The 26,555-nt window shown below is 42.6% G+C and overlaps 1 protein-coding gene across 33 annotated transcripts in view; it reads right to left on the reverse strand.

Annotated features, from left to right (window-relative positions):
* Window positions 1-26,555, reverse strand: part of OBSCN (obscurin, cytoskeletal calmodulin and titin-interacting RhoGEF) — a 156,058-nt gene that overhangs the window by 96,222 nt on the left and 33,281 nt on the right. For 25 of the 33 annotated variants that reach the window (XM_030315066.1, XM_030315285.1, XM_030315232.1 and 22 more), the window contains 4 exons: window positions 24,606-24,881; window positions 8,605-8,880; window positions 2,224-2,499; window positions 90-365 (listed from right to left, as the gene is read on the reverse strand). In XM_030315066.1, the coding sequence (XP_030170926.1) occupies window positions 90-365; window positions 2,224-2,499; window positions 8,605-8,880; window positions 24,606-24,881 (1,104 nt within the window). Of the gene's footprint in view, window positions 1-89; window positions 366-2,223; window positions 2,500-5,881; window positions 6,158-8,604; window positions 8,881-20,957; window positions 21,234-24,605; window positions 24,882-26,555 lie in introns of all 33 variants that reach the window. The other 8 variants (XM_030315057.1, XM_030315152.1, XM_030315260.1 and 5 more) reach the window with 6 other exon arrangements.

Raw genomic sequence — 26,555 nt, forward strand, 5'->3', positions numbered from 1 at the left:
TAAGGGAAGGAACATCAGAGCCTGTGGGATCTGTAATGCAATTCCTCCATTATGTCCAAACAAGACTGTTAGTATCAAAAGGAACTGACCTGTGACATCCAGGCGGAAGGACACCTTCTGGCCCCCGGCCTCACAGCTGTACTCCCCAGCATCCACCTTCCCCGCCTGCTGCACCACCAGCCTCCTGCTACAGCCCTTGGCCTCCACGTGCACTTTGGAGCTCGCACTCAGCTTCTTCCCGTCCTTGTACCATGTCACCTCTGTCTTGTCCTGGGCCACCTCACAGCTCAGTGTGGCGCTGGCCCCTGCCTTGGCCTGCACCTCACTGCGTGCAGGCTGCTCCTTGGCAAACACCACTGTAGGTTCTGAGGACAGGGAGGGATGCACAGGGTCAAAGATACTGTCCAAATCAGGAAGGCAGCACTGAGAAAAGACTGAATGGAGAGGCAGGAGAATTGAAAGTCTCTAGGCTCCACATAAGAGTGAAACCATATGGTATCTGTCTTTCTCTGTATGGCTTATTTCACTTAGCATAACACTCTCCAGTTCCATCCATGTTGCTACAAAGGGCCATATTTCATTCTTTCTCATTGCCATGTAGTACTCCATTGTGTATATAAACCACAATTTTTAGCTCTGCAACAACTGTATGACTTGGAGAAGCCCCACTGCCTTCCTAAGGACAAGTAACACTATTTATCTGTACATTCTACCCCACTTCTCCATGTGGGCTGTTCCAGGTGGGGACTACATTCTACCACCACTCTGCTTGAGGTATTGTGGTTGGGGGGGTGGGGAATTCTGTAAGAGACTCTTGTGCACGTGGGATCTGTGGGGTCATTATGCCTGCACACCTCAACATTTATAGATGATGCAAATCACATGACTTTACCACATGACTGCCTAAGAACATCCTTCCTGCAGTGCAGGAATGTTCCTACAGCCAGAATATTTGGTACAATTTGATAGTAGAGCCACTAGGGTTATCCAGTATTGTGTGACAAGATTGTTTATTATGGTTCCAATAATTTATAAGGTTATAGGACTACTCAAATTGTCTATGTGTTCTTCCATGAGTTTTGATATAGCTTTCTTGATCAATTGGTCAAAACTTCCCAAATTTACTTGCATAATGTTATATCATATTCTCAGATAATCACATCACAAATACACACATAGGGTTTTAAACATTTGTAAACACTCACAAACCATTAAACCCCAATGTAATACCAACATGTTATGTGCTGGCATCCAGGAGCCACAAGTAACTGTACATATCTGAATTATATGAAAGGAAAATAAAGTCAGTTCTCAGACATCTCTATTGATTAGCCAGGGAAGCACAGATGCACACTAATCATTAGGAAATGCTGTGAAATAAATGCTAAATTACTTTCAGTGGCTGCTCCTGTGACCTCATTCTTAGCAGGGCATGCTGGTAGACAATATGCTACTCAGCATTCCATTGGCAAATGTATAGGTCTAACTACAAACAGAATTCAGAGGCAAAACACCAACTTATGACAAAGTGAAAATAAGATATGCTTTGATAGGAAATTCCAAGCATCACAGGTGTTTGTTGGGGCACATACACACCAGTCCTCTGTCTCTGTGTAATCAACACAGACATGGCAACAAAATATGGATCTAGATTTGGCTACATATGGGTGCAGAGAGAACTCCTACACCTCTGTGAAAGGAGGGAAGTATCCCAGAACACATAAGACTTTGAAAACCCAAGGCACAGTCTCAAGATAATTCCAAGTATGACTGTGTGGCCCACATTTCCCCTTCCCCTGACTCAGTGAAGCCAATATCTCTTGCTAGCAGGAACCCATAGGTGTGTTTGGTGAAGATACAATGACCTCTCAGAATGACTCCAGGGGAGAGACATCTGGTTTACTTCAGCCCCAAGCATCAGGGAGATCCAGAGTCCTGGACTCCAACGTCCACCAATGGGTTCTGAGCAGGTACTGGGAACATGTGACCAGCACTATTACGTGGAAACACAACCTCTGGCGTATGAGAATGACCTGTCTCCCTCCTGTGCACTCCTTCCAGCCATGTTCCCATGGCCCCACCTGGGATATGGAAATGGAGGTGGTGAATGGGTGATGTCAAGGGAAAAGTCTAACTGAAAGAGCACGAGAGTCTGTCTTGGGGATAAACCTGTTCCACCTTCACCTCACGAAAAGGCTAATTTTGCATTCTCTAGGAACTGACCTGTGACATCCAGGCGGAAGGACACCTTCTGGCCCCCGGCCTCACAGCTGTACTCCCCAGCATCCGCCTTCCCCGCCTGCTGCACCACCAGCCGCCTGCTGCAGCCCTTGGCCTCCACGTGCACTCTGGAGCTCGCACTCAGCTTCTTCCCGTCCTTGTACCATGTCACCTCTGTCTTGTCCTGGGCCATCTCACAGCTCAGTGTGGCGCTGGCCCCTGCCTTGGCCTGCACCTCACTGCGTGCAGGCTGCTCCTTGGCAAACACCACTGTAGGTTCTGAGGACAGGGAGGGATGCTTGGAGTCAAAGATACCATCCATGTGAAGAATGCAGGTCTGGGAAAGAAGGTCTAAACAGGGAGGCAGGGGGACTGGAACTCTCTCCAATCCCTGGATCAGATGTGTGGCCAAGAAGCCCCACCACCTTCTCAGCAACAACTAACAAAATTTATTTACACACTCTACTGCTTTCCTAGTTGTTCCAATTGGGGACAATACATTCTATCACTGCTCTGCCTGGGCTGTCCCCAGTGGAAACCAAAAATTCTATCACTGCTCATCAACGATGTTCTGGGTGAGGACCATACATTCTATCACTGTTCTCTGTGGGCTCTTCCAGGTAGAGACCATACATTCTATCACTGTTCCACCTGTGCCTTCCTGTGGCTGTCTTGTTCATTGACTTGATGACTCACAAAGCGCAGTAAATTTTCTGAAGTTTTTGGACCTTAATATTTGCTCTTCTGTGGTGTCATTGCTCAAGTGTTTTGCCCTATTTTCAACAGCACTGTCTCTTACTCATATGTTCACTTGGGAGCTCTTTATTTAAGTAAATGTCAGAGTGTTTGTGGTTATGTGTGTTTATATACCCTCCCCATCTTGTGATTTGCCTTTCCACACCTTCATGTTTCTAGTTACAAAATGTTAAGAGCTTTCTTATGGACAGATATATTATTTTGTCCTTTTTATTTTGTGCACTTTGTTCTTTTTTAAGGACAACTTCATGCTGAAGTCATTAATGACTCACATTGTTTGATAAGAGCTTGAACCACACTTCTCACTGAGGTCTCTAACCCACATTGAGCTGAGATTTTGCATGGGAAGAAATAGACATCCATCTTCAATTCCGTTTTCCATATGGTTAATAGTCTTAGTACCATTTGTGAAAGACTGACCCTCCACTACAGTTACACTTAGCACCACGGTGAAAACCAAACTAAAAAACAAAAAGCAGAAGGGACTCAGGTTTTATACAGACCTGTTTCTGGATTCACTTTTCTGTTCTCTTGGGCTGTTTCTCAGTCCCTACATAAAGACCCAATTGCCTGAATTGCTGTAGTTTTATCAAAAGTCTTGATATCAAGTAAACTAAATATCATTGTTTTGGAGGATTTTTTTGTCTTTTGTTTTGTTTTGTTTTGTATTTTTCAAAGTGGCCTTCCTCTCTCTGGCTTTGCAATATACTTGTCAATACTCTTACTCACAGAAGAGCTATTATTTGGGTGTTGAAGAGGATTGAACACTTCGGGGTGTTCCATCAATTTCCATCCATGATTTCGATCTTATTCTCTCAATAAAGTTGAATAGTTTTTGCCCACAAAGCACCTCAAGATCCTTTCTTAGACTTGGAATTGGTAACAGGATTTTTCTGATGCTATGTTAACCCCTTTAAAATGTCACTTTCCAGCTTCTGGTGTCTGGTGTATAGATACAGAGTGTTTCCTGTAGTGATTTTTGTATATCCTAATCTTACTCTCTTTCCAAAATGTAACTGTTTGGGATTTTCCACATTGATAACCATATCTTCTGTTAGTTTCAGTTTTCACTTTTCCAGCTTTCATGTCTTTACTTTTATTTTCCTCCATGGTGTGCTGTGAATATTGCATAAAAGTAAGGCCACTCAGTTTCCCTGTCTTGGTCCCATCTCAAAGGCAAAGTTTTCAAGTTTTCATGTGAAATTTGATGTCAGGTATTCAATACCACCAATTATTACATTAAAGGCAAAATGTTCTACTTAAAGTTTGTGAAGAATTTTTTGGTAGTAATTGATGCCAAATATTATGGAATATTCTCCCTGGATTTCTGATGTTATATTTTATCTAGTGCTTTTATTTATCATTTATTGGGGAAATCACATTGCTTTTACTTTTATTTTGTTAATATCAAGCTATTGTTGATTTTTCTGTTAGTTTTTTTACTAATTATTTTTTAAAATTTACATCCAAGTTAGCTAACATATAGTGCAATAATGATTTCAGGAATGGAATCCAGTGATTCATCCCCTATATATAACCCTCAGTGCTTATCCAAACACGTGTCCTCCTTAAAGCCCTTGCCTTTAGCTCATTCCCCCACCTAACACCCTTCTAGCAACCCTCAGTTTGTTCTCTGTATTTAAGAGTCTCTTATGGTTTGCCTCCCTCCTTGTTTTTATATTGTTTTTGTTTCCCTTCCCTTATGTTCATCAGTTTTGTATCTTAAATTCTACATATGAGTGAGTCACGATATTTGTCTTTCTCTAATTTCACTTAGCATAATACTCTCTAGTTCCATCCATATTGTTGCAAATGGCAAGATTTCATTCTTAATGATTGCTACTTGTTGATTTTCTAATATTTCTGGTGTTGAACCAGACTTGCATTCCTGGAATATGACTGTTGTCCTAGTGTGTTGTTCTCTTGATAAATTGCAGAATTCAGTTGGATAATATTTTCTTGAAGGTACTGCCTTGACATCAACAAGAGGTGGCCTGTGAAAATTCTTCATATTTATCTTGTCATATTTTGATATTGATATGCTATATATGTAAAATAAATTGATGTTTGTGTCTCTTTTCAAAACCCTATAAGAATCCTATAAACATGAGATAATTTCTTTCCAGAACATTTTATACAATTTAAGAGGCACTGGGCTTAGACATTATTCTCTAAGATTACTTATGATCCTCCATTTATCTTAAGTCTTAGGACTGTGCAACTTGTCCAATTTTTCTTGTGTAAGTTTCAATATAATTCCCTAGGAAATGATTGATTTGTAAGTGTCTGCTCTCTTTGTAAACTGCACAGACATTGCAATACAACACAGATCTAGATTTGGCTACATATAGGTGCAGAGAAAACTTCTACATCCCTGTGAAAACAGGGAAGTGTGTCCCAAAATGCCAAAAACTGTGACTCAAAGCACAGTCCTGGGAAAACTCCAAATATGACGGTAGCCCCAATTTTCCCTTCCCCTGGTTCCATGAAATCAAACATTTCCACCATCAAGAACACTCATGTGATTTGGAGGAAGATATTTGTGACCTTCAGAACGACTCTCCTGGAAAGACATCTGGTCTACATCAGCCCCATGCATCAGGGAGATCCAGATTCCTGAATTCCAATGTCCACCAGTAGGTTCTGAGCAGGTGCTGGGAACATGTGACCAGCACCATTACGTGGAAACACAACCCATGGTGTATGAGAATGACCTGTCTCCTTCCTGTGCATTCCCTCCAGCCATCCTCCCATGGTCCCACCTGGGATGTGAAAATGGAGGTGGTGAATGGGTGATGTCAATGGAAAAGTCTAACTGAAAGAGCACGAGAGTCTGTCTTGGGAATAAATCTGTTCCAAGCTCACCTCATAAAAGAGGCTAATTTTGTACTCTGAAAGAACTGACCTGTGATGTCCAGATGGAAGGACACCTTCTGGCCCCCAGCCTCACAGCTGTACTCCCCGGCATCGGCCTTCCCTGCCTGCTGCACCACCAGCCGCCTGCTGCAGCCCTTGGCCTCCACGTGCACTTTGGAGCTCGCACTCAGCTTCTTCCCGTCCTTGTACCATGTCACCTCTGTCTGGGCCTGGGCCACCTCACAGCTCAGTGTCGCGCTGGCCCCCGCCTTGGCCTGCACCTCACTGCATGCTGGCTGCTCCTTGACAAATACAGCTGAAGGCTCTGGGGACAGGGAGGGATGCATGGAGTCAAAGATACTATCCATGTGAAGAATGCAAGTCTGGGAAAAAAGGTATAAACAAGGAGGCAGGGGGACTGCAACTCTCTCCAATCTCTGTGCCAAGTGGGTGGACAAGAAGCCCCACAACCTTCTCGGTAACAACTAACACAATTTATTTACAGACTGCCATTTTCCTGGCTGTTCTGGGGTGGGGGGGCCATACATTCTATCACTGATCTGCCTGCCTTCCTGTGGCTGTATCCTCCATAGTCTTAATGACTCACAAAGTACAACACCCTTTCTGAAGTTTTTGGTAGTTATAATTTGCTCTACTGTGGTGTCATTGCTCAAGAGATGTGCCCCACTTACAAGAGCACTATCTCTTACTCGTATTTATTTAAGAGCTCTTTATATAAGTAAATGTCAGACTGTTGTGGTTATGTGTGTTTATATACCCTCCCCATCTAGTGACTGGCATTTCTACCCCTTCATTGGGGCCATACATAGACACCCAATTTTTTGCATTGCTGTATTTTTATCAGAAGTCTTGATATCAGGTAAAGTTAATGCCATTGCATTGGGGATTTCTTTTGGTTTTTGTTCAGTTTTGTTTTGCTTTGTTTTTGTCAAAAGTGGATTTCCTCTCTCTGGCTTTACAACTCACTTGTCAATACTCTCACTCACATAAGAGCTATTATTTGGGTTTTGATGAGGACTGACTGCCTCTGGGTCTTTCATCAATTTCCATCCATGATTTAGATCTTTTTCTGTCTCTCAATAAAGTTTAATACTTTTTTTCCCACAAAGCATCTGAAGATCCTTTCTTATACCTGGAATTGGTAACAGGATTTTTCTCATGCTGTTATAACCCCTTCAAAATGTCACTTTCCAGCTTCTGCTGTCTGATGTCTAGATACAGAATGCTTCCTATATATTGATTTTTGTATGTCCTATTCTCTCCTCACTCTCTTTGCCATCCAAAAAGTAACTTTGGGATTTTCCACATTGATAATCATATCTTCTGTTAGTTTCAGTTTTCATTTTTTAAACATTCACCTTCACTTTTATTTTCCTCCAGGTTGTGCTGTGAACGTTGCATAAAAGTGAGGACATTCAGCTTCCCTGTCTTGGTCCCATCTCAAAGGCAAAGCTTTCAAAGTTTGACGTGAAGTGTGATGTCAGCTAGCCTTTTCAATACCACCAGTTATTACATTAAGGACAAAACCTTCTATTTAAAGCTTATGAGAATTTTGTGGCAGGAATTGATGCCAAATATTATGGAATATTCTGCCTGTGTTTCTGATGCTTTATTTTATCCAGAGCTTTTACTCTTCATTTATTGGGGAAATCACATCATTGTTTCTTTGATTTTGTTAATATCAAGCTTTGTGTTGATTTTCTAATGTTTCTGGTGTTGAACCAGCCTTGCATTCCCAAAATATGACTATTGTCCTAGTGTATTGTCCCCTTGATAAAATGCAGAATTCAGTTGGATAATATTTTATGGAAGATATTACTTTCACATCAACGAGAGGTGGCCTGTGAAAATTCTTCATATTTACCTTGTCACATTTTGGTATTGATATGCTACCTATGTAAAAGGAGTTGATGACTACATCTCTTTTCAACACTCTAAGAATCCTATGAATATGGAGTAATTTCTCTTCAGAATATTTGGTAGAATTTGACAGTAGAGCCACTGGTCTTAGACATTATTCTGTGAGAAAATTATATAATCATCCATTTATTTTAAGTGCTAGGATTGTACAAGTTGTCCATTTTTTCTTGTGCCAGTTTCAATATAATTCCTTAGGAATTGATTGATTTGTAATTGCTCTCTTTGAAAGCTTCACAGCCATTGCAATAAAATACAGATACAGATTTGGCTACATATGGGTGCAGAGAGAACTCGTAGATCCCTGTGAAAACAGGGAAGTCTCCCAAAACACCTATAGCTGTGGACACTCAAAGCACAGTCCTGGGAAAACTCCAAGGATGATTGTGTGCCCCAAATTTACCATTATCCTGGTTCAGTGAAATCAAACATCTGCACCACCAGAAACTCTCATGTGTGTTGGAGGACGACATTTGTGATGTTCAGAACAACTCCAGTGGAGACATATCTGGTCTACCTCAATCCCATGCATCAGGGAGATTCAGACTTCTGGATACCAAGGTCCACCAGTGGGTTCTGAGCAGGTGCTGGGAACATGTGACCATGTTACATGGAAACACAACCCATGGTGTATGAGAATGACCTGTCTCCTTCCTGTGCACTCCCTCCAGCCATCCTCCCATTGTCCCACCTGAGATGTGGAAATGGAGGTGGTGAATGGGTGATGTCAATGGAAAAGTCTAACTGAAAGAGCATGAGAGTCTGTCTTGGGTATAAATCTGTTCCAAGCTCACATCATAAAAGAGGCTAATTTTGTACTCTGAAAGAACTGACCTGTGATGTCCAGGTGGAAGGACACCTTCTGGCCCCTGGCCTCACAGCTGTACTCCCCGGCATCGGCCTTCCCTGCCTGCTGCACCACCAGCCGCCTGCTGCAGCCCTTGGCCTCCACGTGCATTCTGGAGCTCGCACTCAGCTTCTTCCCGTCCTTGTACCACGTCACCTCTGTCTGGGCCTGGGCCACCTCGCAGCTTAGCATGGCGCTGGCCCCTGCCTTGGCCTGCACCTCACTGTGTGCTGGCTGCTCCTTGGCAAACACAGCTGTAGGCTCTGGAGAGAGGGAGGGATGCATGGTGTCAAAGATACCATCCATGTGAAGAATGCAGGTCTGGGAAAGAAGGTCTAAACAGAGAGGCAGGGGGACTGGAATTCTCTCCAATCCCTGCATCAGGTGTGGGCCAAGAAGCCTCAGCACCTTTTCAGCAACAACTAACACAATTTATTTACACACTCTACCACTTTCCTGGTTGTTCCAGTTGGGGACCATACATTCTATCCCTGCTCTCCTGGGCTGTTCCAGGTGGGGAGCATACATTCTATCCTTGCTCTCCTGAACTGCTCCAGGTAGGACCATACATTCTATCACTGCTCCAACTGGGTAGTTCCAGGTGGGAACCATACATTCTATCCCTGCTCCTCCTGGGCTGTTCCAGGTGGGACCATACATTCTATCCTTGTTCCTCCTGGGCTGTTCCAGGTGGAACCACACATTCTATAACTGCTCCTCCTGGGCTGTTACAGGTGGGACCATACATTCTATCCCTGCTCCTCCTGGGCTGTTCCAGGTGGGACCATACATTCTATCCCTGTTCCATCTCGTCTGTTCCAGGTGGGACCATACATTCTATCTGTGCCCCTCCTGGGCTGCTCAAGGTGGGACTGTACATTCTATCCCTGCTTCTCCTGGGCTGTTCCAGGTGGGACCATACATTCTATCCATGCCCCCCCTGGGATGCTCCAGGTGGGACCATACATTCTATCATACATCCTGTCACTTCTCCACATGGCCTTCCCAGGTGAGGTCTGTGGGAAATCTACCCATGCACATGGACTCTGTGGGGCCATAAGAGATGTGTCCCTCAACCTTCCTAGAAGACATCAGCTTTTTCCTTATGGTTTGAAGGGAATGCTTTCACCTGTCATCTTCAAAGTTGCTGAGACTCAGTGCTCCTTCCTTAGTATTGTTGACTACTGGCTCTCTGGTGGGAGTCCTTGTACTTCCTCATGATTGTCTTTGCCATTGTCTGAAGACCAGTGAGGCTGAGTACCTTCCCCAAGATTACTGGTCTGACCATTACTATTTGCTCCTGTGTGGTGACTCTGTTCAAGTCATTGCTCATATACCAACAGTATATTCTTCTCTCTATCGTTGTAAAGCACTCCTTACATATTTAAATGTTAGAGAATGACAACTATGTATTTTATAGGTGTTTTCCGAATGCTGTGACTACTTTTCACTCTCTCATGGAGTCTTCTGATGAGTGAAATTTTTAGTTTTAATGTAGGCAAATATGTCTATTTTGTCCCACTGCATTTGGGGCATCTGCATTCTGTTGAAGAAACTTTCCTTACCTAAATCTTTAAACAAGGGTGTTGTCCTCTATGGGTTTTATGGTTTTAGCTTTTATATTGAGGTCTCTAACCCACCAGTAGTTGACTGTTGTGTGTTGTGTAAATTCCCAGAATTTAATTTTTTCCATGCATTAAATGATTCAAATGCCGTTTATGAAAACAACAAACTTCTCTACTTCTTTTTATTTGTTTTTTTCTTTTCACTTTTTTCTCTTTTTTTAATATGAAATTTATTGTCAAATTGGTTTCCATACAACACCCAGTGCTCATCCCAACAGGTGCCCTCCTCAATACCCATCACCCACCCTCTCCTCCCTCCCACCCCACATCAACCCTCAGTTTATTCTCAGTTTTTAACAGTCTCTTATGGTTTGGCTCCCTCCCTCTCTTTTTTTTTTCCTTCCCCTCCCCCACGGTTCTGTTAAGTTTCTCAGGATCCACATAAGAGTGAAAACATATGGTATCTGTCTTTCTCTGTATGACTTATTTCACTTAGCGTAACACTCTCCAGTTTGATCCACGTTGCTACAAAAGGCCATATTTCATTCTTTCTCATTGCCACGTAGTATTCCATTGTGTATATAAACCACAATTTCTTTATCCATTCATCAGTTGATGGACATTTAGGCTCTTTCCATAATTTGGCTATTGTCGAAAGTGCTGCTATAAACATTGTGGTACAAGTGCCCCTATGCATCAGCACTCCTGTATCCTTTGGGTAAATTCCTAGCAGTGCTATTGCTGGGTCATAGGGTAGCTATACATCGCAGTAGAACCAAAACTGGGGGTGACAGGAGTCCATTTATGCAAGAATATGTTTGTGTTTTATTATTTTGTTCCTTGATCTGGCAACTATTCCTGCATTGAGATCCCGTTGTCTTACATACTATCGCTTTATGATAATTCTCGACATCTGGTATAGCAAATGCTCACACTTGGATTCTCTTCAAGAGAAAAGTGTATCAGCTATTCTTTGCCTTGCCTTTGGAATCCACTTATTATTTTTCAACCCTCCCCTCAATTTTTGTTTAGATTTTGATTAATGAAAATATTTGATTTTTCCTGGATTTCTACCCATCTATTTATATCTCTTGGCTGTCTCAAAAATGTTTAATAATTTCCCCCCACAGAGCCTCTCCTAGAACCTTTTATCAGAGTTGGAATTAGAAACACAACATTTTTGATGCTATTATAACTGTAAGGTTTCGATTTCAAAGTGTTTCTTGCTAGCACATATAATATTTTTTTACATGGTAATCTGCATGTTTTTTTACATGGTAATCTTCCTCAAGAATCTTATTTGGCCTAGTAATTTATATTTAGGATTTTTTGAATTGGAAATCACATCATCAGTGTACATTCTATCACTGTATCTTCCATCTTTATGGAATCTATTTTATTTTCCTCCTTACACTGCTCAGTAATTACAGTGGCCTGCTTGTATGGTCCCCAAATCGAAGCTTTCAGTGTCTCCTATAAATTCCTCATGTGTTCTGTAACTTCACTTTCTGAACCAAGAAAAGCACTGTCATACAGCGTGTTAAGAATTTTATGGCATGACTGATGCTGAATTTTATCAAACACATTTTCTGAATTTATGACATAAAAATTTAACCACTTTTATTCTGTGTTGAGATAATCACACCGTTTTTCACTTAGTTTCTTAATGTCAGGCTTTACATTGATCTAACATTCAACCAAATTTGCAATCCTGGACAATGACTTCCATCACCATGTGGTACTCTCTTGCTATATTGTTGAATTAATTTTGCTAATATTTCATTTATGATTTTGGTTTTTGATATCCCCAATAGGTTGGTCTGTAATTTAATTCTTCCTACTTTTCTTGTAAGATTTTGGTACCACTGCTACATTTGCTATTGTGAGAAGTAAGGGAGATGATTCGTTTTCATCATGATGATTCAAATAAAAGCTGTGCTGTCCATTTGACATTAGGTTTACAATCTAGAGAAAATATGTTCGACCCCCTCCCAACAATGGAGTCCCAAACTTTACTTCCTGGTTCTTCTTCCTGTCTCTGTTTCAGGGACTTATTTTCATGGGATTTGCAATGAGCTTGCACCAAAGAACAAAGAGAGAAGGTGAACAAATGTGAGAGGTCCCAGGATTCACCTCAACCTGCAGGGTCCAAGTCCTCCTGTGGGTGAGGACTTAACTGGCTCATCCCAGTTAGGGTGGCCTTTCCATGGGAGGGCTCCTGGCCTCTGTGGTATCTGTGGAGCTGAAGACTTTTTATCTTTGGAGAAAGAAGTGATGCTGGGGAAAGGGTAAAAGACAGCACCGCGGTGACCCATAACTCTGTGCATGTGATGAGGGAGCATAAAGCAGGCTAACGGCAAAGTATAAGCTAGCACCCACCCACCCCCAGGTGGAATGTGTGATATTGCTCGGAAACTCTTGGCTGCCCAAGAACAAAGGAAAGGGGTTTAAGTGCTGGCCCCCATGATGTGGGGAAACTACAGCAAATGAAAAATGAAATTCCCTTCCTGCCTACAGCCCGTTGACAAGTCCTTGACACAGGCAAAGTGACCTTCCTCTAGGAGCTCAGCTGCCTCAATGATGACACTTTGTTGGGGGCAAAAGAGAATCTTGGCTGAACATTATCCCCAACCTCAAGGATCCTGTAAGTCTATTTCCTTTATCTCAAATGCCCCAAGATACATGCTGGCAATCATGCTCCAAGCTTATGGCCCCCAATGTACATCTGAAGGGTCTCATGCTGAGGTTTTACTAAATGGTAATAAATGGCATTTTCCTAACAACAGCTAGCCTTTCAAGGTCCTGGAAACCTTGCCTCCAAAATTCCTTAGAGACTTACTCTATCCCTGACCCCTTCCCAGCCTGAGGGTATAGAATGAGTTACCCCGTCATGACCCCGGTGCAGTTCTTCCTGCCCGTGGGTCCTGTCCCCGTACTTTAATAAAATCAACTTTTTGCACCAAAGACGTATTCAAGAATTCTTTCTTGGTCTTCAGCTCCAGACCCCATGAACCCTTACCATCATCCCAAAACCTCATCACCCAGACCAAGGTAGGAAAATTTGACTACAAGTACTGCCTTGGGACAGGAAATCCTTAGAAGCTGAGTGTGTACGACTGAGACATACCCTAGATATGAAGACAATGCAGAGTCTAGATCTGCAGTCCCATTCTCCTATGAGGGAAATGGCTGGAGACAAAGTGGGTTCTGGAGAGTGCAGGAAACCTCCATTAATGGGGGGATCGAACACCCCAGGGAAGCTCAGGAGCAGGAACCAGCCTTTTCAAGGATGGGGAACAAAAATTCTAGGCCTAGGGGTAAGGAAAGAGACCCAGAAATAGGTGGGGTCTCTTCAGCTTCCCCCAGATAGTCCACTGGGGCGAATGTTACAGTACTGGGAGGATGCTCCTTATACAGGGAACAAGGACAAACATAAAATGATCAAATTCTGCTGCTTTGTTTGGACAAGAGACCCAGTTAAAGGGCCCTCTGTTTTTTGGCCTCAGTTTGTCTCAGAGAAAGACTGGGTCTGCCAGGCTCTAGTCCTTTATGTGAATGACAAAGTTCCAGTACACTGTAGGTGAAGGAATATGCTCTCTGCTGTCTACCAAGAACTCTTCTATGTTTCCTCTTAACACAAAAAAGGAAAGTACTAGGAATCTCTAAAGGAGAAGCCTTGGGACGCCCTCTCTTGTACTCCTCCTCCTTATAATCCCCAGGTCAACCCACAGGAGGGGGTAGGAGGGAACAAAACAGAGAATTTGGGTGGACAGGAGGAACCTTATGCCTTATTGGTTTGTATACAAACCTCAGGAGGGAACTGAAAAAATGTAAAAAGCACATAGAGAACTTCCTTCTTCCCTCTGGGAGCTCTTCATTCCCCCAAAAAAGATTTCCTTAAAACAACTGGGTGAAATAGTTTGCAGGAAGCAGTTTCCTATTCCAATAGAAGGAAAAAAAAAGTCTCCAGCCAGTGATCGCAGATCTTATCAAGGATAGATTGCTGGAGCCCTAAGTTATTTCCATTAAGGAAGGTCCTTTTAAAGGGGACAAGGAGAGATTGGTTTTGTCAATGCCCACCACCACCAGTACTGAGGTGAGGAATTTCAAGAAGGAAATGAAACCACTGTTGGAAGATCCACTAGGTTTGGTAGATCAGGTTGATTAGTTTTGCGGACCTAATATTTATTCCTGGGCTAGGCTGATGTCTATCATGAATATCCTATTTACCGGAGAGCAAAGAGGAATAATCAGAAGAGGTGCAATGTCTGTTTGGTGGAGAGAGCACCCACCTGGCCAGGAGTTCAGCCAGCGGAACAGAAGTTTCCTAACCTAGATCCTGGTTGGGACAATGATGATCTTGGGCACAGAGTTAGGAGGAAGCAGAAATTAAGAAAACCAATCATCAGAGGGATCAGGGGATCAGCTCTAAGATCTCAGAGTATCATCAAGGAATTGTAAATATATGTATATATATATATATATATATATATATGTTTTATTTATTTTTGAGAGAAAGACAGACAGAGTGCAAGCTGGGAGGGTCAGAGAGAGAGGGAAACACAGAATCCGAAGCAGGCTCCAGGCTCTGAGCTGTCAGCACAGAGCCCAATGCAGAGCTCAAACCCAGAAACCATGAGATTGTGACCTGAGCTGAAGTCAGATGCTTAACCAACTGAGCCACCCAGGTGCCCCTTAAGGCTTTTGAGATACAGAAAGAGAAGGAGGAAACCCCAACTGCTTGCTTACAGAGGCTTAAGGATCAAATGAGGAAATATTCAGGCCTTGATCCGGAGTACCCAGTGGGGCAGGGTCTCCTGAAGGTTAACTTTGTCTCCAGAAGTTGGCCTGATATTGCCAGAAAGTTATAGAAGGTGGATAGAGGAATTGCGCAGGGAGGCACAAAAGGTATTTATAAAGAGGGATGAAAAGAAGCAACAACAGAAAGCAAAAATTATGGTGACTACTGTGGAGAAGGTGGTTGAAAGGGAAGGAGGAAATAGAGATCCCCCAGGGGGGAAATGAGGGATCATAGGGAACAAAGTAAAACAAGAGGAATGGGAGAAGGAGAAGAAAGGAAATGTTATAAATGCAGACCGCCTGGCCACTTTAAAAGGGAGTGTCCTCTATGGAAGAAGGAAGAGGAACTGACCCCCTTATGGCTCTGGAAGAAGAAGATAAAGGGGGTCAGGGGTTCCCCTTTGCTAGACTCCAGCAGCAGTCCTTGATACATTCAAAGGTGGGGCCCAAGGGAGAAGATACAATCTTCTTGTTTGACACCGAAGCCGCCCATTCCTCCCTAACTTTTAAGCCACAGGGGACAAAATTCTCACCACAAAAACTTTTGGTTTCAGGAATAAAAGGAGAAAAATTTCAGGTTTGTATATATGAAACCATGACTGTAAGAACTGAGAGTGAGGAAACAGAGGTGTCTTTCCTGTTCGTTCCTGAAGCAAGAGTTGACCCCCTAGGCAGAGACCTCACTATACAGCTGGGTTTGGATATAGGGATAGAGAGGAGCCAAATTAAAGTTCTCATAGCTTACCTCATAGAGGAAGAAGAAAGTAAGATACATCCAGAGATATGGGTCAAAGAGAGAAACAGAGGAGGGCTTCAAATTCTCCCAGTGAAGATTTGCTTAAAACAACCAGGTGAAACAGTGTGCAGGAAGCAGTCTCTTATTCCAATAGAAGGAACAAAAAGACTCCAGCCAGTGACCACAGGTCTTATCAAGGATGGGTTGCTAGAACCCTGTATTTACCCATACAATACTCTGGAACTCCCAGTATGAAATCCAGATGGGTCCTACCAGTTGGTGCAAGACCTGGGAGCAGTAAACCAGATAGTTTGGACCCAACACCCTACAGTCCCTAATCCCTATACCCCCCTCAGTAAAATTCCTTATGGGCATAAATGGTTTAGTGTAGTAGATTTGAAAGATGACTTTTGGGCATGTCCACTAGACCCAGAGAGCAGAGATCTCTTTGCCTTTGAATGGGAGAATCCTGTAAGCAGGAGAAAGCAACAATACCACTGGACAGTATTGCCACAGGGCTTTACTGAGGCCTCCAATTTGTTTAGTCAAATATGGAATCTATAATAAAAATGTCCCCCCCCCAGACACTCAACTCTTTCAATATGTAGATGAATTCCTGATTTCAAGGGAAAGTGAGCCGAAGTTTCCAAGGCCACAATAGGTTTGCTTAACTTCCTAGCAGGGTTGTCTGCCTATGAGCTTCTTGATAGGCTACTTTATTTAGGGAGGGCATTGGACTTGGACTTACCCACCCTGGAAACTAAAGGTCAGTTCCTCAGAGATATGTACTGGTCACATCCTCTGTTCTATCTTCCCTTAGGGTAAAAGGGCTCTCACACAGACCCTGCCACTTCACAGCCCATCACTTTCAACTGGGGGATCAGGCATTAATCAAATGTTGGAAAGAGGAAAATACTCCAACCTAGCTGGCAAGGCCCCTATGAAGTCCTTGTAACCACTGAAACTGTTGTAGTGACTGCTGAAAGGGGACGGACTCATTACACTCAGGTCAAGGGGCCGGTAACGCGGACTCTAGACAGTAAGGTGAAGGGACGATGGGAGGTATATAAGACAACCAAGGACCCCTTAAAGTTACCCTTAAGAAAGGAAGTTCAGAGTGTACAATAAAGGTTAGAGTCTGGCCTTGCAACTGGGGAATACTATGGCTTGGGTAGGCAACCACCAGAGGATGAGAAAATTCCAAAAAGGAAGTGCCTCAAGCCTATCCCATTAGCTTAATAATTAATGTAACTAGAACTGAATCCCCTCAAACTTTGAAATTTGATGCCTGCCTCATCCTATCATGTGGGAATTTAGAAAAACAGAGGTGGCTATCACAGGCAGATAAATATCTTTGTATTGATACCTTTGATCTTTACAGTCATCTGGACCTCAAACCTTGTTTGGGAGTTGGGACTTGGCATCGTAGACTACTCAGATTCAGGAATGGACGGCCAAACCCATGGACACTTTAACAGTTAAAATACATCCATCTAAGGGTATCCCACTGAAAAATTGCCAGAACTTAAAGTGTGACCCCATGCTTCTAACCATTAACAGCCCCCTCACTGCAGATCAGGACCCAAGGGCAGCACCTGGAACATATGGATTAGGAGTCGATGTTACAAGAATTTAAGAACTTAAAGGGACTACTGTCCCTTAAGTCAGTTGATAACCTCATCTGTAGTATGCCTCAACCAACCACAGATCCAAGGGGGTATTTAATTTCTCCCACTAATGATCCAAAGAAGATAAGCAAAGTTGAAATCAAAGACCTGACACAAACCCTTAAGATCTAGACTGGATATGGAGATGTTAATGCGTGGGTGTAATGTGTTTACTTCTCTGTGCAGATGTTTAACAAAAGCAATTGTTATGTTTGTGGTGCAGAAAGGCCACAGGGGCAAATTGTTCCATTTCCCTCTGGATGGGATACAGACCCTGCAGGAATGAGTTGCATGATAGCTCTCCATCAGTCACGGATGTTTGGGGAAATGAGACCTGCAAGATCCTGTCATTGCTCTTTCATGCACTACAAATGTCAGACCCAAGGGCCATCCCCTCTTCCTTCCTAGGGACAAGGAATCACTCCTCCTGTCTCTCAAGAGTAGGGAAACAATTCAACAAACCTGTGGGATATTGGCTGACCCACATGCACATCCTAAATGCCACTGGTGAACAGAGCCACAACTATTCTAACTTGAACATCCCACGAGCAGATGTTTGGTGATACTTTGGGAAGAGGAGCCTACTTAACCAGTTTCTGTCCAATTGGAGTGGAACTTGTGCATTAGTCCAAATGGCCATTTCATTCACTTTGGCATTCCATCAAACCGATAAAGACAGTGACATTCACCACAGAAACCAGAGGGCTTTACAGTGATATTTTTATTCCAATGTGTACATTGGTGCAATAGGAGTCCTACAGGGGTGTCTCCAATGAACTTAAGGACAGGAATCAGATAGCTGCTGGATTTCAGTCCTCACTTTTCTGGTGGTTTTCCATTGATAAGAATGTGGACTGGATTAATCACATCTGCTAAAATCAGCAAAGGTCTATCAATTTCACTAGGGCTGCACTCCAAGGAGTAGCCAGTAAGTTAGATGCTACCACTCGAATGGCATGGGAATATAGGATAGCCTTAGACATGATGCTAGCAGAGAAAGAGGGAGTCTTTCTTTTGTGTTATGTTAGGAGACCAGTGCTGTACCTTTCTCCCCAACATTGCTGCAGACGGCACCATCACCAAAGCTTTGCAGGAACTACCAACTCTAGCCAATGAACTAGCATAAAACTCAGGGAGTAGTGACTTGTTTAGTGACTGGTTAGAAGTACGCTTTAGTAAATGGAAAGGAATGGTTGCTTTGATTCTAAACTCTTTGGACAATGAGTCCAAAGACTCATTGCTATTAATGAACAAATGTTTGTGCTTATGCCCAAAATGACCTATTATTATTGAAAAATAAACCTTACTATGAGGAGGAGAGCCAACACCTACTAAACATGTTTGAGTAAGATCTCAAAAATGAAGGAAATATAAATGAAAATGGAATCAACTTAGAAAAGAAGAGGTGGGATTGTGAGAAGTAAGGGAGATGATTCATTTTTGAATACCAAACAAAAGCCATTGTGTCTAGTTAACAATAGATTTACAACTTATTGGAAATATGTATGTACCCCACACACACAGTGGAGTCCCAAACCCTTAGACTCTTCACTTCCTGGCTCTTCTTCCCCTCTCCGTTTGGTAGGCTTTGCAATGAACACGTGCCAAAGAACAAAGGAAGGAGGGGCTGAAAGCCTCTGCATCACCTTAGGGAATGTACAGTTGTTCCAATCAGACTACTTTTTGCCTTCCATGGGCACAAGCAATGTCTGGGTAAGACTGTAATCCCTGCAGTGCTCAGCCAATGAGGAAACACAGGAGGGACTTGCATGCTAGGAGGTAAATTGTCTGCTGTAACTGCCCTGAGTGTGCCTATCCATCAGACACTGCTCTTGCAAGAACATCGCTCAAAGCCTTGTTTCACTATGCTCCAAGTCTCTGTGCCCCTCCTTTGATTGAGTTGGTGGGCTTATTTCTCACACTACCTAAAATGAGTTATGAAATATATCTTGTTTTTATATTCCCCAGAACAATTATTTCCTCAAGCATAGAATAACCATTTTAAAGAATATTGAACATAGTTTACCAGAGAACTACTTGACTTCAAAGATTTTGTATTATTGGTTCCACTTATTTAAAAGTCATAAAACTATTTGAGATTTCTGTATCTTTTTGTGTCCATTCTCACAATTTACTAGGAATTAGCCAAATTGTCACAACTTTTCAAATTTATTACCATAAAATATTTTTGTCATATTGTCTTAAAATAAGATTTCACAGACACCTAAATGGGATTTGGGGTGCCTACCCCCACCCATGGATCATTATATGCTGATAAAATTCTGAACTGTTATGTTCTGGCAACTAGGAGTCAGAGTAGGATGGAGCCCACCCCTATTTGGTATCAAGATTCTCTCTTTTTTTAATGTTTATTTATTTTTGAGAGAGAGACAGAGACAGAGAGAGACAGAGTGTGAACAGGGAGGGGCAGATTGAGAGGGAGACACAGAATCTGGGCCAGCCTCAGGCTCCAAGCTATCAGCGCAGAGCCCGACAATGGGCTGGAACTCAGGAACTGCGAGATCATGACCTGAGCCAAAGTTGGACGCTTAACCCACTGAGCCATCCAAGCGCCCCAAGGTTCTCTTAACAAAGGAAAAAAATTTTGATTTTTTACACTTTATGTACCAGTCCAGCAGATGCAGATACACACAAAACATTAGGAAAATGCTACAAAATAAATGCTGCTTTCCTGGTCAGGCTGCTACTGTGGGAACACCTCAGTGACAAAGCACACTGAGTGCCAGGAGTTACCTGCTCCTTCCCATTTCTAAGTTTACAAATGCAACCAGAAGGGTAAATCTGACACTGAGAGTGTATCTCCAACCTGGAGAGAAGGGCAAAGTGAGGTTTGCTTGAAAACAATAATCCTAAATGTCACAGGTGAATATCTACAAATCACCCATTCTTCCTTCCCTTTGCACAGCAGACACTGTCACAAAACATGCACCTACATTTTGTCACACACAGGTAACAGCGAGCTTCTCTATCAGTGAAAAAGAAGGAAGAGTGTCCCAGACACCTCAAGTGTGATAATCTAAGGCTCACTCTTGATATCTCAATTCCAAGTATGCTTGTGTGGCCAGAATCTCCCCTAATCTAGGCCCAAGTGAATTGAAACACCTCTCACTGACAAAAACTGGTCAGAGCTACTGATGGGTGGCATGGGTAGTTGTCAAAACATATAATGGAGAAAATGTGCCATATCCAAGGGTGAGAGATATCTGGTTGACCTCAAGCCCAAGCACAAGATGGAACTAGAATCCTAGACACCAAGGAACACCAGAAAGAGCAGGGCAGGTGCTAGGAATGTGACTGAGCATTGTTGCACCAAATTGCCATTCCAGATTACAGAAACGGCCCCTTTCCTTTCCATGCATACCCTTCCCATGAGGCCTCCCTTGACCCAAAACTGATGTGAAAAAAGGAGATGAAAACAGCATATGGACAAATGGTAGACATGAAGAGATTAGGTCTAAAGGAAAAGGACACAAAAGTCCATCCGGGTGTAATCCTGGATGGTCCCATCATCACCTTCCATCAAGGCTAGAGTATTACCCCCAAGTACTGACCTGTAACATCCAGGTGGAAGGACACCTTCTCTCCCCTGGCCTCGCAGCTGTACTCCCTGGCATCTGCTCTCCCCGCTTGCTGCACCACCAGCTTCCTGCTACAACCCTTGGCCTCCACACGCACTCTGGAGCTTGCACTCAGCTTCTTCCCATCCTTGTACCACATCACCTCCGTCTTGTCCTGGGCCACCTCGCAGCTCAATGTGGCACTGGCCCCTGCCTTGGCCTGAACCTCACTGCATGCTGGCTGCTCCTTGGCAAACACAGCTGCAAGCTCTGGGGACAGAGTCACCTTGCAAGTCAGGAAGGCAGCTCTGGTAAGAGGAGCCCGAATGGTGAGCTAGGGGGTCAGAAACTTCTCCAGGTTCTGCACCAGCTGTAGGGCCTGGAGAAGCCCCCTGCCTTTCCTAGAAATGGGTAACCACAATCTATCTATACATTCTATCACCGTTCCATGTTGCTGCTGCAGGTGTGGACACTGGAGACATCCCTCTGCACAAGCTCCTCTAGGAAAGGATCTGTGGGGTTGTGATACATGCACACTCCAGCCTTCTCAGATGATGCAGAGTCTTTCCACAGGACTGTCAGGGAGGGAGTTCCCACTCTTGCCTCCCCTGTGTTGTCAACTGTTGGCAACTTGGTGGGACTGAAGTTGTCCCTCCCTGTGGTCCCATTACTGATAAAGTGATGCACATTTTCTGATGTTTTTGGCCATTAGCATTTCCTCTTTATGATGTCACTGTTCAAGATTTGCCCCATTTTCAATACCACTGTATGTTTCTCTTATATTCATTTTCAGGAGCTCTTTGTTAATTAAATTTTTTTAATATTTATTTATTTTTGAGAGAAAGAGATGGAGTGTGAGCAGGGGAGGAGCAGAGAGGGAGACACAGAATCCGAAGCAGGCTCCAGGCCCCAAGTTGTCAGCACAGAGCTCGATGTGGGGCTCGAACTCATAGAACTGTGAGATCATGACCTGAGCCAAAGTCAGACTGTCAACTGACTGAGCCACCCAGGCACCCCAAGCTCTTTGTTACTTTAAATGCTAAAGGGTTTGGTCATTAAATGTCTTATTAAAATTCTCTCCATCTGTGTGTCTTGCATTTTCCCTTCTTCATGGTGTCTTCTGATCAAAGTTCTTAATACAGACAAACATACCAACTTGTCCTTTGTGATTAACCCATTTATTAAGTCTTTTGTTACATTTATGCCACTAAATAGTCTGCATTACCTGCTAAGAGCTAATTGTTTTACCTTTTACACTCAGGTCTCTACCCACCTGGAGTTGATGTGTGTGTGTGTGTGTGTGTGTGTGTGTGTGTGTGGTCTGTTCTGTATATTGCTTTTTTTTTAAGTTTTAATTTTTCCAAGTCTCTTATTAAAGTCTAATCATTAATCTTTTGGGTTTTCTGAAATTGATATTATCTGTAAATTCCACGTTTGTCCCCATATTTTATACCTTTGTCTTATTTTCCTCCTTATTGTATTGCCCATTGTTGGACAGAAAGCCTCCTTACCTTGTTTCCAATCACAAAGTCAGGTCTCTTTCATTTTAAGGGTGATTCTAGCTGGTATTTCCTGTAGTACTGTTTTCCAAATTAAGGAAGAAACCCTTTATCTATAGTCAGTTAATAATTTTATATTATGAGATTATGTTAAATTTTATCAAACATTTTAATTCAGCATTTATCGAGATAACCACAACATTTTTTCTTTCAATCTGTTAATATCATGCACTGTTTTGCTTTTTTAATGTTTCTAATGTTAAAGCAACCAGACATTCTTGAACTATGACTTCCATCATAGTGTATTGCCTGCCTCATGTGTCGGATTACTTGGTTGACTAATATCTTGTTTAAGATTTTAGCTTTGATATTCATAAGATACTGGCCTGTAATATTTTAATGTTTGTTTATTTTGAGAGAGAGAGATGGAGTATGAGCAGGGGAGGGGCAGAGAGAGGGAGACACAGAATCTGAAGCAGGCTCCAGGCTCTGAGCTGTCAGCACAGAGCACAATGCTGGGCTCAAACCCACAAACCGTAAGATCATGACCTGAACTGAAGTTGGACATTTAACCGACTGAGCCACCCAGGTCTCCCTTTAATTTTTTAAATGTTTATTTATTTGAGAGAGAGAGAGAGAGAGAGAGAAGATGGGCATACAGAGAGGGAGACACAGAATCCCAAGCATTGGCCTGTAATTTTAACTCTACATGTTTTCCTTGTATGATTTCAACAACAATATTATTTATCTACATCTACATAAGATGAGTTGGAGAGTGTACACCCTTTTTCTGTTGTCTAGAAGAATCTCTATGAAAATGTAATAATGTCTTTCCAGAAATATTTGGTATAACTAATCAGTAGATCCACTGAACATAGACTCTTTCTATGAAATATTTTTTTTTATATTTCTGGATCCATTTCTTTAAAAGTTATAGGACTGTTTCAGTTTTCTATTTCTCCTCATGTCATTTTTGATATAGTTTTCTATCAAATTTTAAAACTTTTAAAATGTTTAGTATGAAGTAAGTTTTCAAGTCCTCTTCAAATAACGTTTCACAAAGATAACTAGCATGTTTCTCTGTATCTATATACACACACAAACCACTGAATACAAATACAATACCACACTGTTTTGTGGTGGCACCTAGAAGTCAAATGTCAGACCTTTACTGAACATTAAGACTCTCCTAACAAAAACAAAACAAAAGACCCTCTTAACAAAATAAAATGAATACATTTCTCAACCTTCTCTACGAACCAGCCAAGAAAGCACAAATACACACTAATCACTACATAATGCAACAAAATAAATACTGGTCCACCAGTCAGTCTGCCATTACAGTCACTTGTCTTTAACAAGATGTGCTGATACAGCTTAAGCTATTTATTCCTATTTCCAAATTTATACATCAGACTCCAAGAGGAATTCTGACAAAGAATGTTTTAACTGAACACAAAAGATATGCTTTAAAAGGAATATCCTGTACAGCAGAGGTACATATCACAGGCACATATCTACTGATCTCTGCTTTTGTATACTTTGCACAGACATCGCAACATGGAATGGATCTAGATGCTACAGCACACAGGTGCAGAAAGAGCTTTTCTACACATGTGCAAGGAGGGAAGAGATTCACAGAACATCTAAACTTTGATAATCCACAGTCAGTCTGAGGTATTTACAAGTATGGATGGGTAGTTGAAATATCCTCCTATCCTTGGTCAGTGAGATCCAAACATCTGGCTTGTGATAACCTGCCTGTGATTCTGAGTGAACAAACCTGATAGCTGGCAGAACATCCAATAGGAGGAAATTTACAAGAGGCACTTGGTCTAATTCAGACCCAAATGCTAAGTAGATTCAGAGCTCCAGGACACAAAGAAATTGGGTAGGTTCTAGGAATATATAACTAAGCATCAGTGTTCTAAACACCACTGAAGATGGACACAAGAGGTCCCCTTCATTCTTACACACCTGTCCAACCCAGCCACCCTTGACCCTACCATGGGAGGAAAAACAGGAAGGTAGGAGGATGTGAGATGGAAGATCACTGATGGTGAGAACACTAGGGATGATCTGCGCTCAAAGTCAGTCCCATTCTCTCAAACAAGGCTAATTCACTACCCTAAAGATTACTGACCTGTGACATCCAGGTGGAAGGACACCTTCTGGCCCCCGGCCTCACAGCTGTACTCCCCGGCATCTGCCTTCCCTGCCTGCTGCACCATCAGCTGCCTGCTGCAGCCCTTGGCCTCCATGCACACTTTGGAACTGGCACTCAGCTTCTTCCCGTCCTTGTACCACGTCACCTCTGTCTTGTCTTGGGCCACCTCGCAGCTCAGTGTGGCACTGGTCCCCGCCTTGGCCTGCACCTCACTGCATGCTGGCTGCTCCTTGGCAAACACAGCTGAGGGCTCTGGGGACAGGGAAGGACACACAAAGTCAAAAAGTAATTCAAGATGTAGCACAGGGGAAAGAAGAACTAAATGGGGAGGTGGTAGAATCTTATCCAGGCTCTGCACCAGCTGTGTGGCTTGGAGAAGCCTCACCACCTTCTCAGCAACAACTAACACAATTTATTTATACATTCCACCACTGCTCCATGTGGGCTGTTCCAGGTGGGGACCATACATTCCATCACTGCTCCTCCTGGGCTATTCCAGGTGGGGACCATATATTCTATCCCTGTTCCATGCGAGGACTCTGAGAGACTTTCCTATGTACACGCTTTTCTGGGTGAGGAGATGTTGGGTCATGATGTGTGCACACTTCAACTTTCCCAGATGATACAGAGTCTTGCACATGAATGTGTAAAGAGCATGTCACCCACAGTGCAAGACAGTCCCTGAACCTCCACACTGTCACCTACTCTGTGTTGTCAACTCTTAGCAACTGTGGGCAGTGGAGCTCTACCTCCCAGGGCTGTCTCTTACCTGGTCCTGATGATTCACAAAGTGAATTACCTTTTCCAGTGTTTTTGGTTATTAGTGTTTGCTCTTTTGCTAAAGGCTTTTGCCCAATTTCCAATAGCATTGTCTGTCCTTTCTATGCTTGTTTTTAGGATCTTTTTATATATATGAAGGCATATCTTTGGTGATTACGTGTGCTGTAAATATCCTCCACATCTGTGTGGCTTGTCTTTTCTGTGCTGTCTTCTGATGATTCAACATTTTTAGGTTAATGTCCTCATATATTTCATATTTGTTTCATTGTGGTTAGTGCACTTGTGTTCTGTTCTAAGCAATCATTCCTAAGCTTGAAGCAATTAAAAACATCTACATTACCACCTGAGAGTATATGGTTTCACTTCTGCTCTGAGGAGAACACCAGGGGTTGACTGTGAGTGGTATGAGTTACTAGTCCAATCCTTTTCCATATGGTTAAATGGTCCTAGCACCATTTGTTTAAAACCATGCTGTCTCTACTTCGTACACAGTTCCACATTAAACACACACACACAGAGGGGGAGGGGATGGCGTCATCAGTTCCTGCATGGGTCTGTCTCTGAGATCACTATTCTGGTTCTTTGGTCAGTGTATCTTTCCTGGCATCAAGACACCATTCTCAATCACTCTATCTGTAATAGTTCTGATACCTGGTCCAGCAAATGCTCACCCTTTGCTCTCCTTCAAGAGGTATATTGTCTGTGTGTGGCCTTGATGATCTGTCAATTTTCAAAGTCCCCACCACTACCACCACCAAAAATGACCATTTGCTTGGATGTTTATTAGTATCAGGTATGCCTGTTTCTTCCATGGTTTTCTATCCATTTATTTCCATCTCTTGACTGTCCCTCAATAACATGTAATAATTTACCCTCACAGAGCCACCCAGCATCTCTTTATCAAACTAGGAATTAGAAACATGATAGTCTTGATGCTCTTATAACTCTTAAATTTTCATTTTCAAAGTGTCTCTTGGCAGCACAGATACAAGAGTTTTCTCAATATTGACTTTTTACACAGTAATCTTTATCAACTTTCTAGGTCAAATAATTTATCTTTTGGATATGTCATATTATCCATAAATTCTATTTTTGTTTTTTTTTCAAACTTCCGTTGACTTTATTTGCCCCCTAACTATGCTGCAT

Source organism: Lynx canadensis, chromosome A1, assembly GCF_007474595.2.
Source record: "Lynx canadensis isolate LIC74 chromosome A1, mLynCan4.pri.v2, whole genome shotgun sequence".
NCBI lineage: Eukaryota > Metazoa > Chordata > Mammalia > Carnivora > Felidae > Lynx > Lynx canadensis.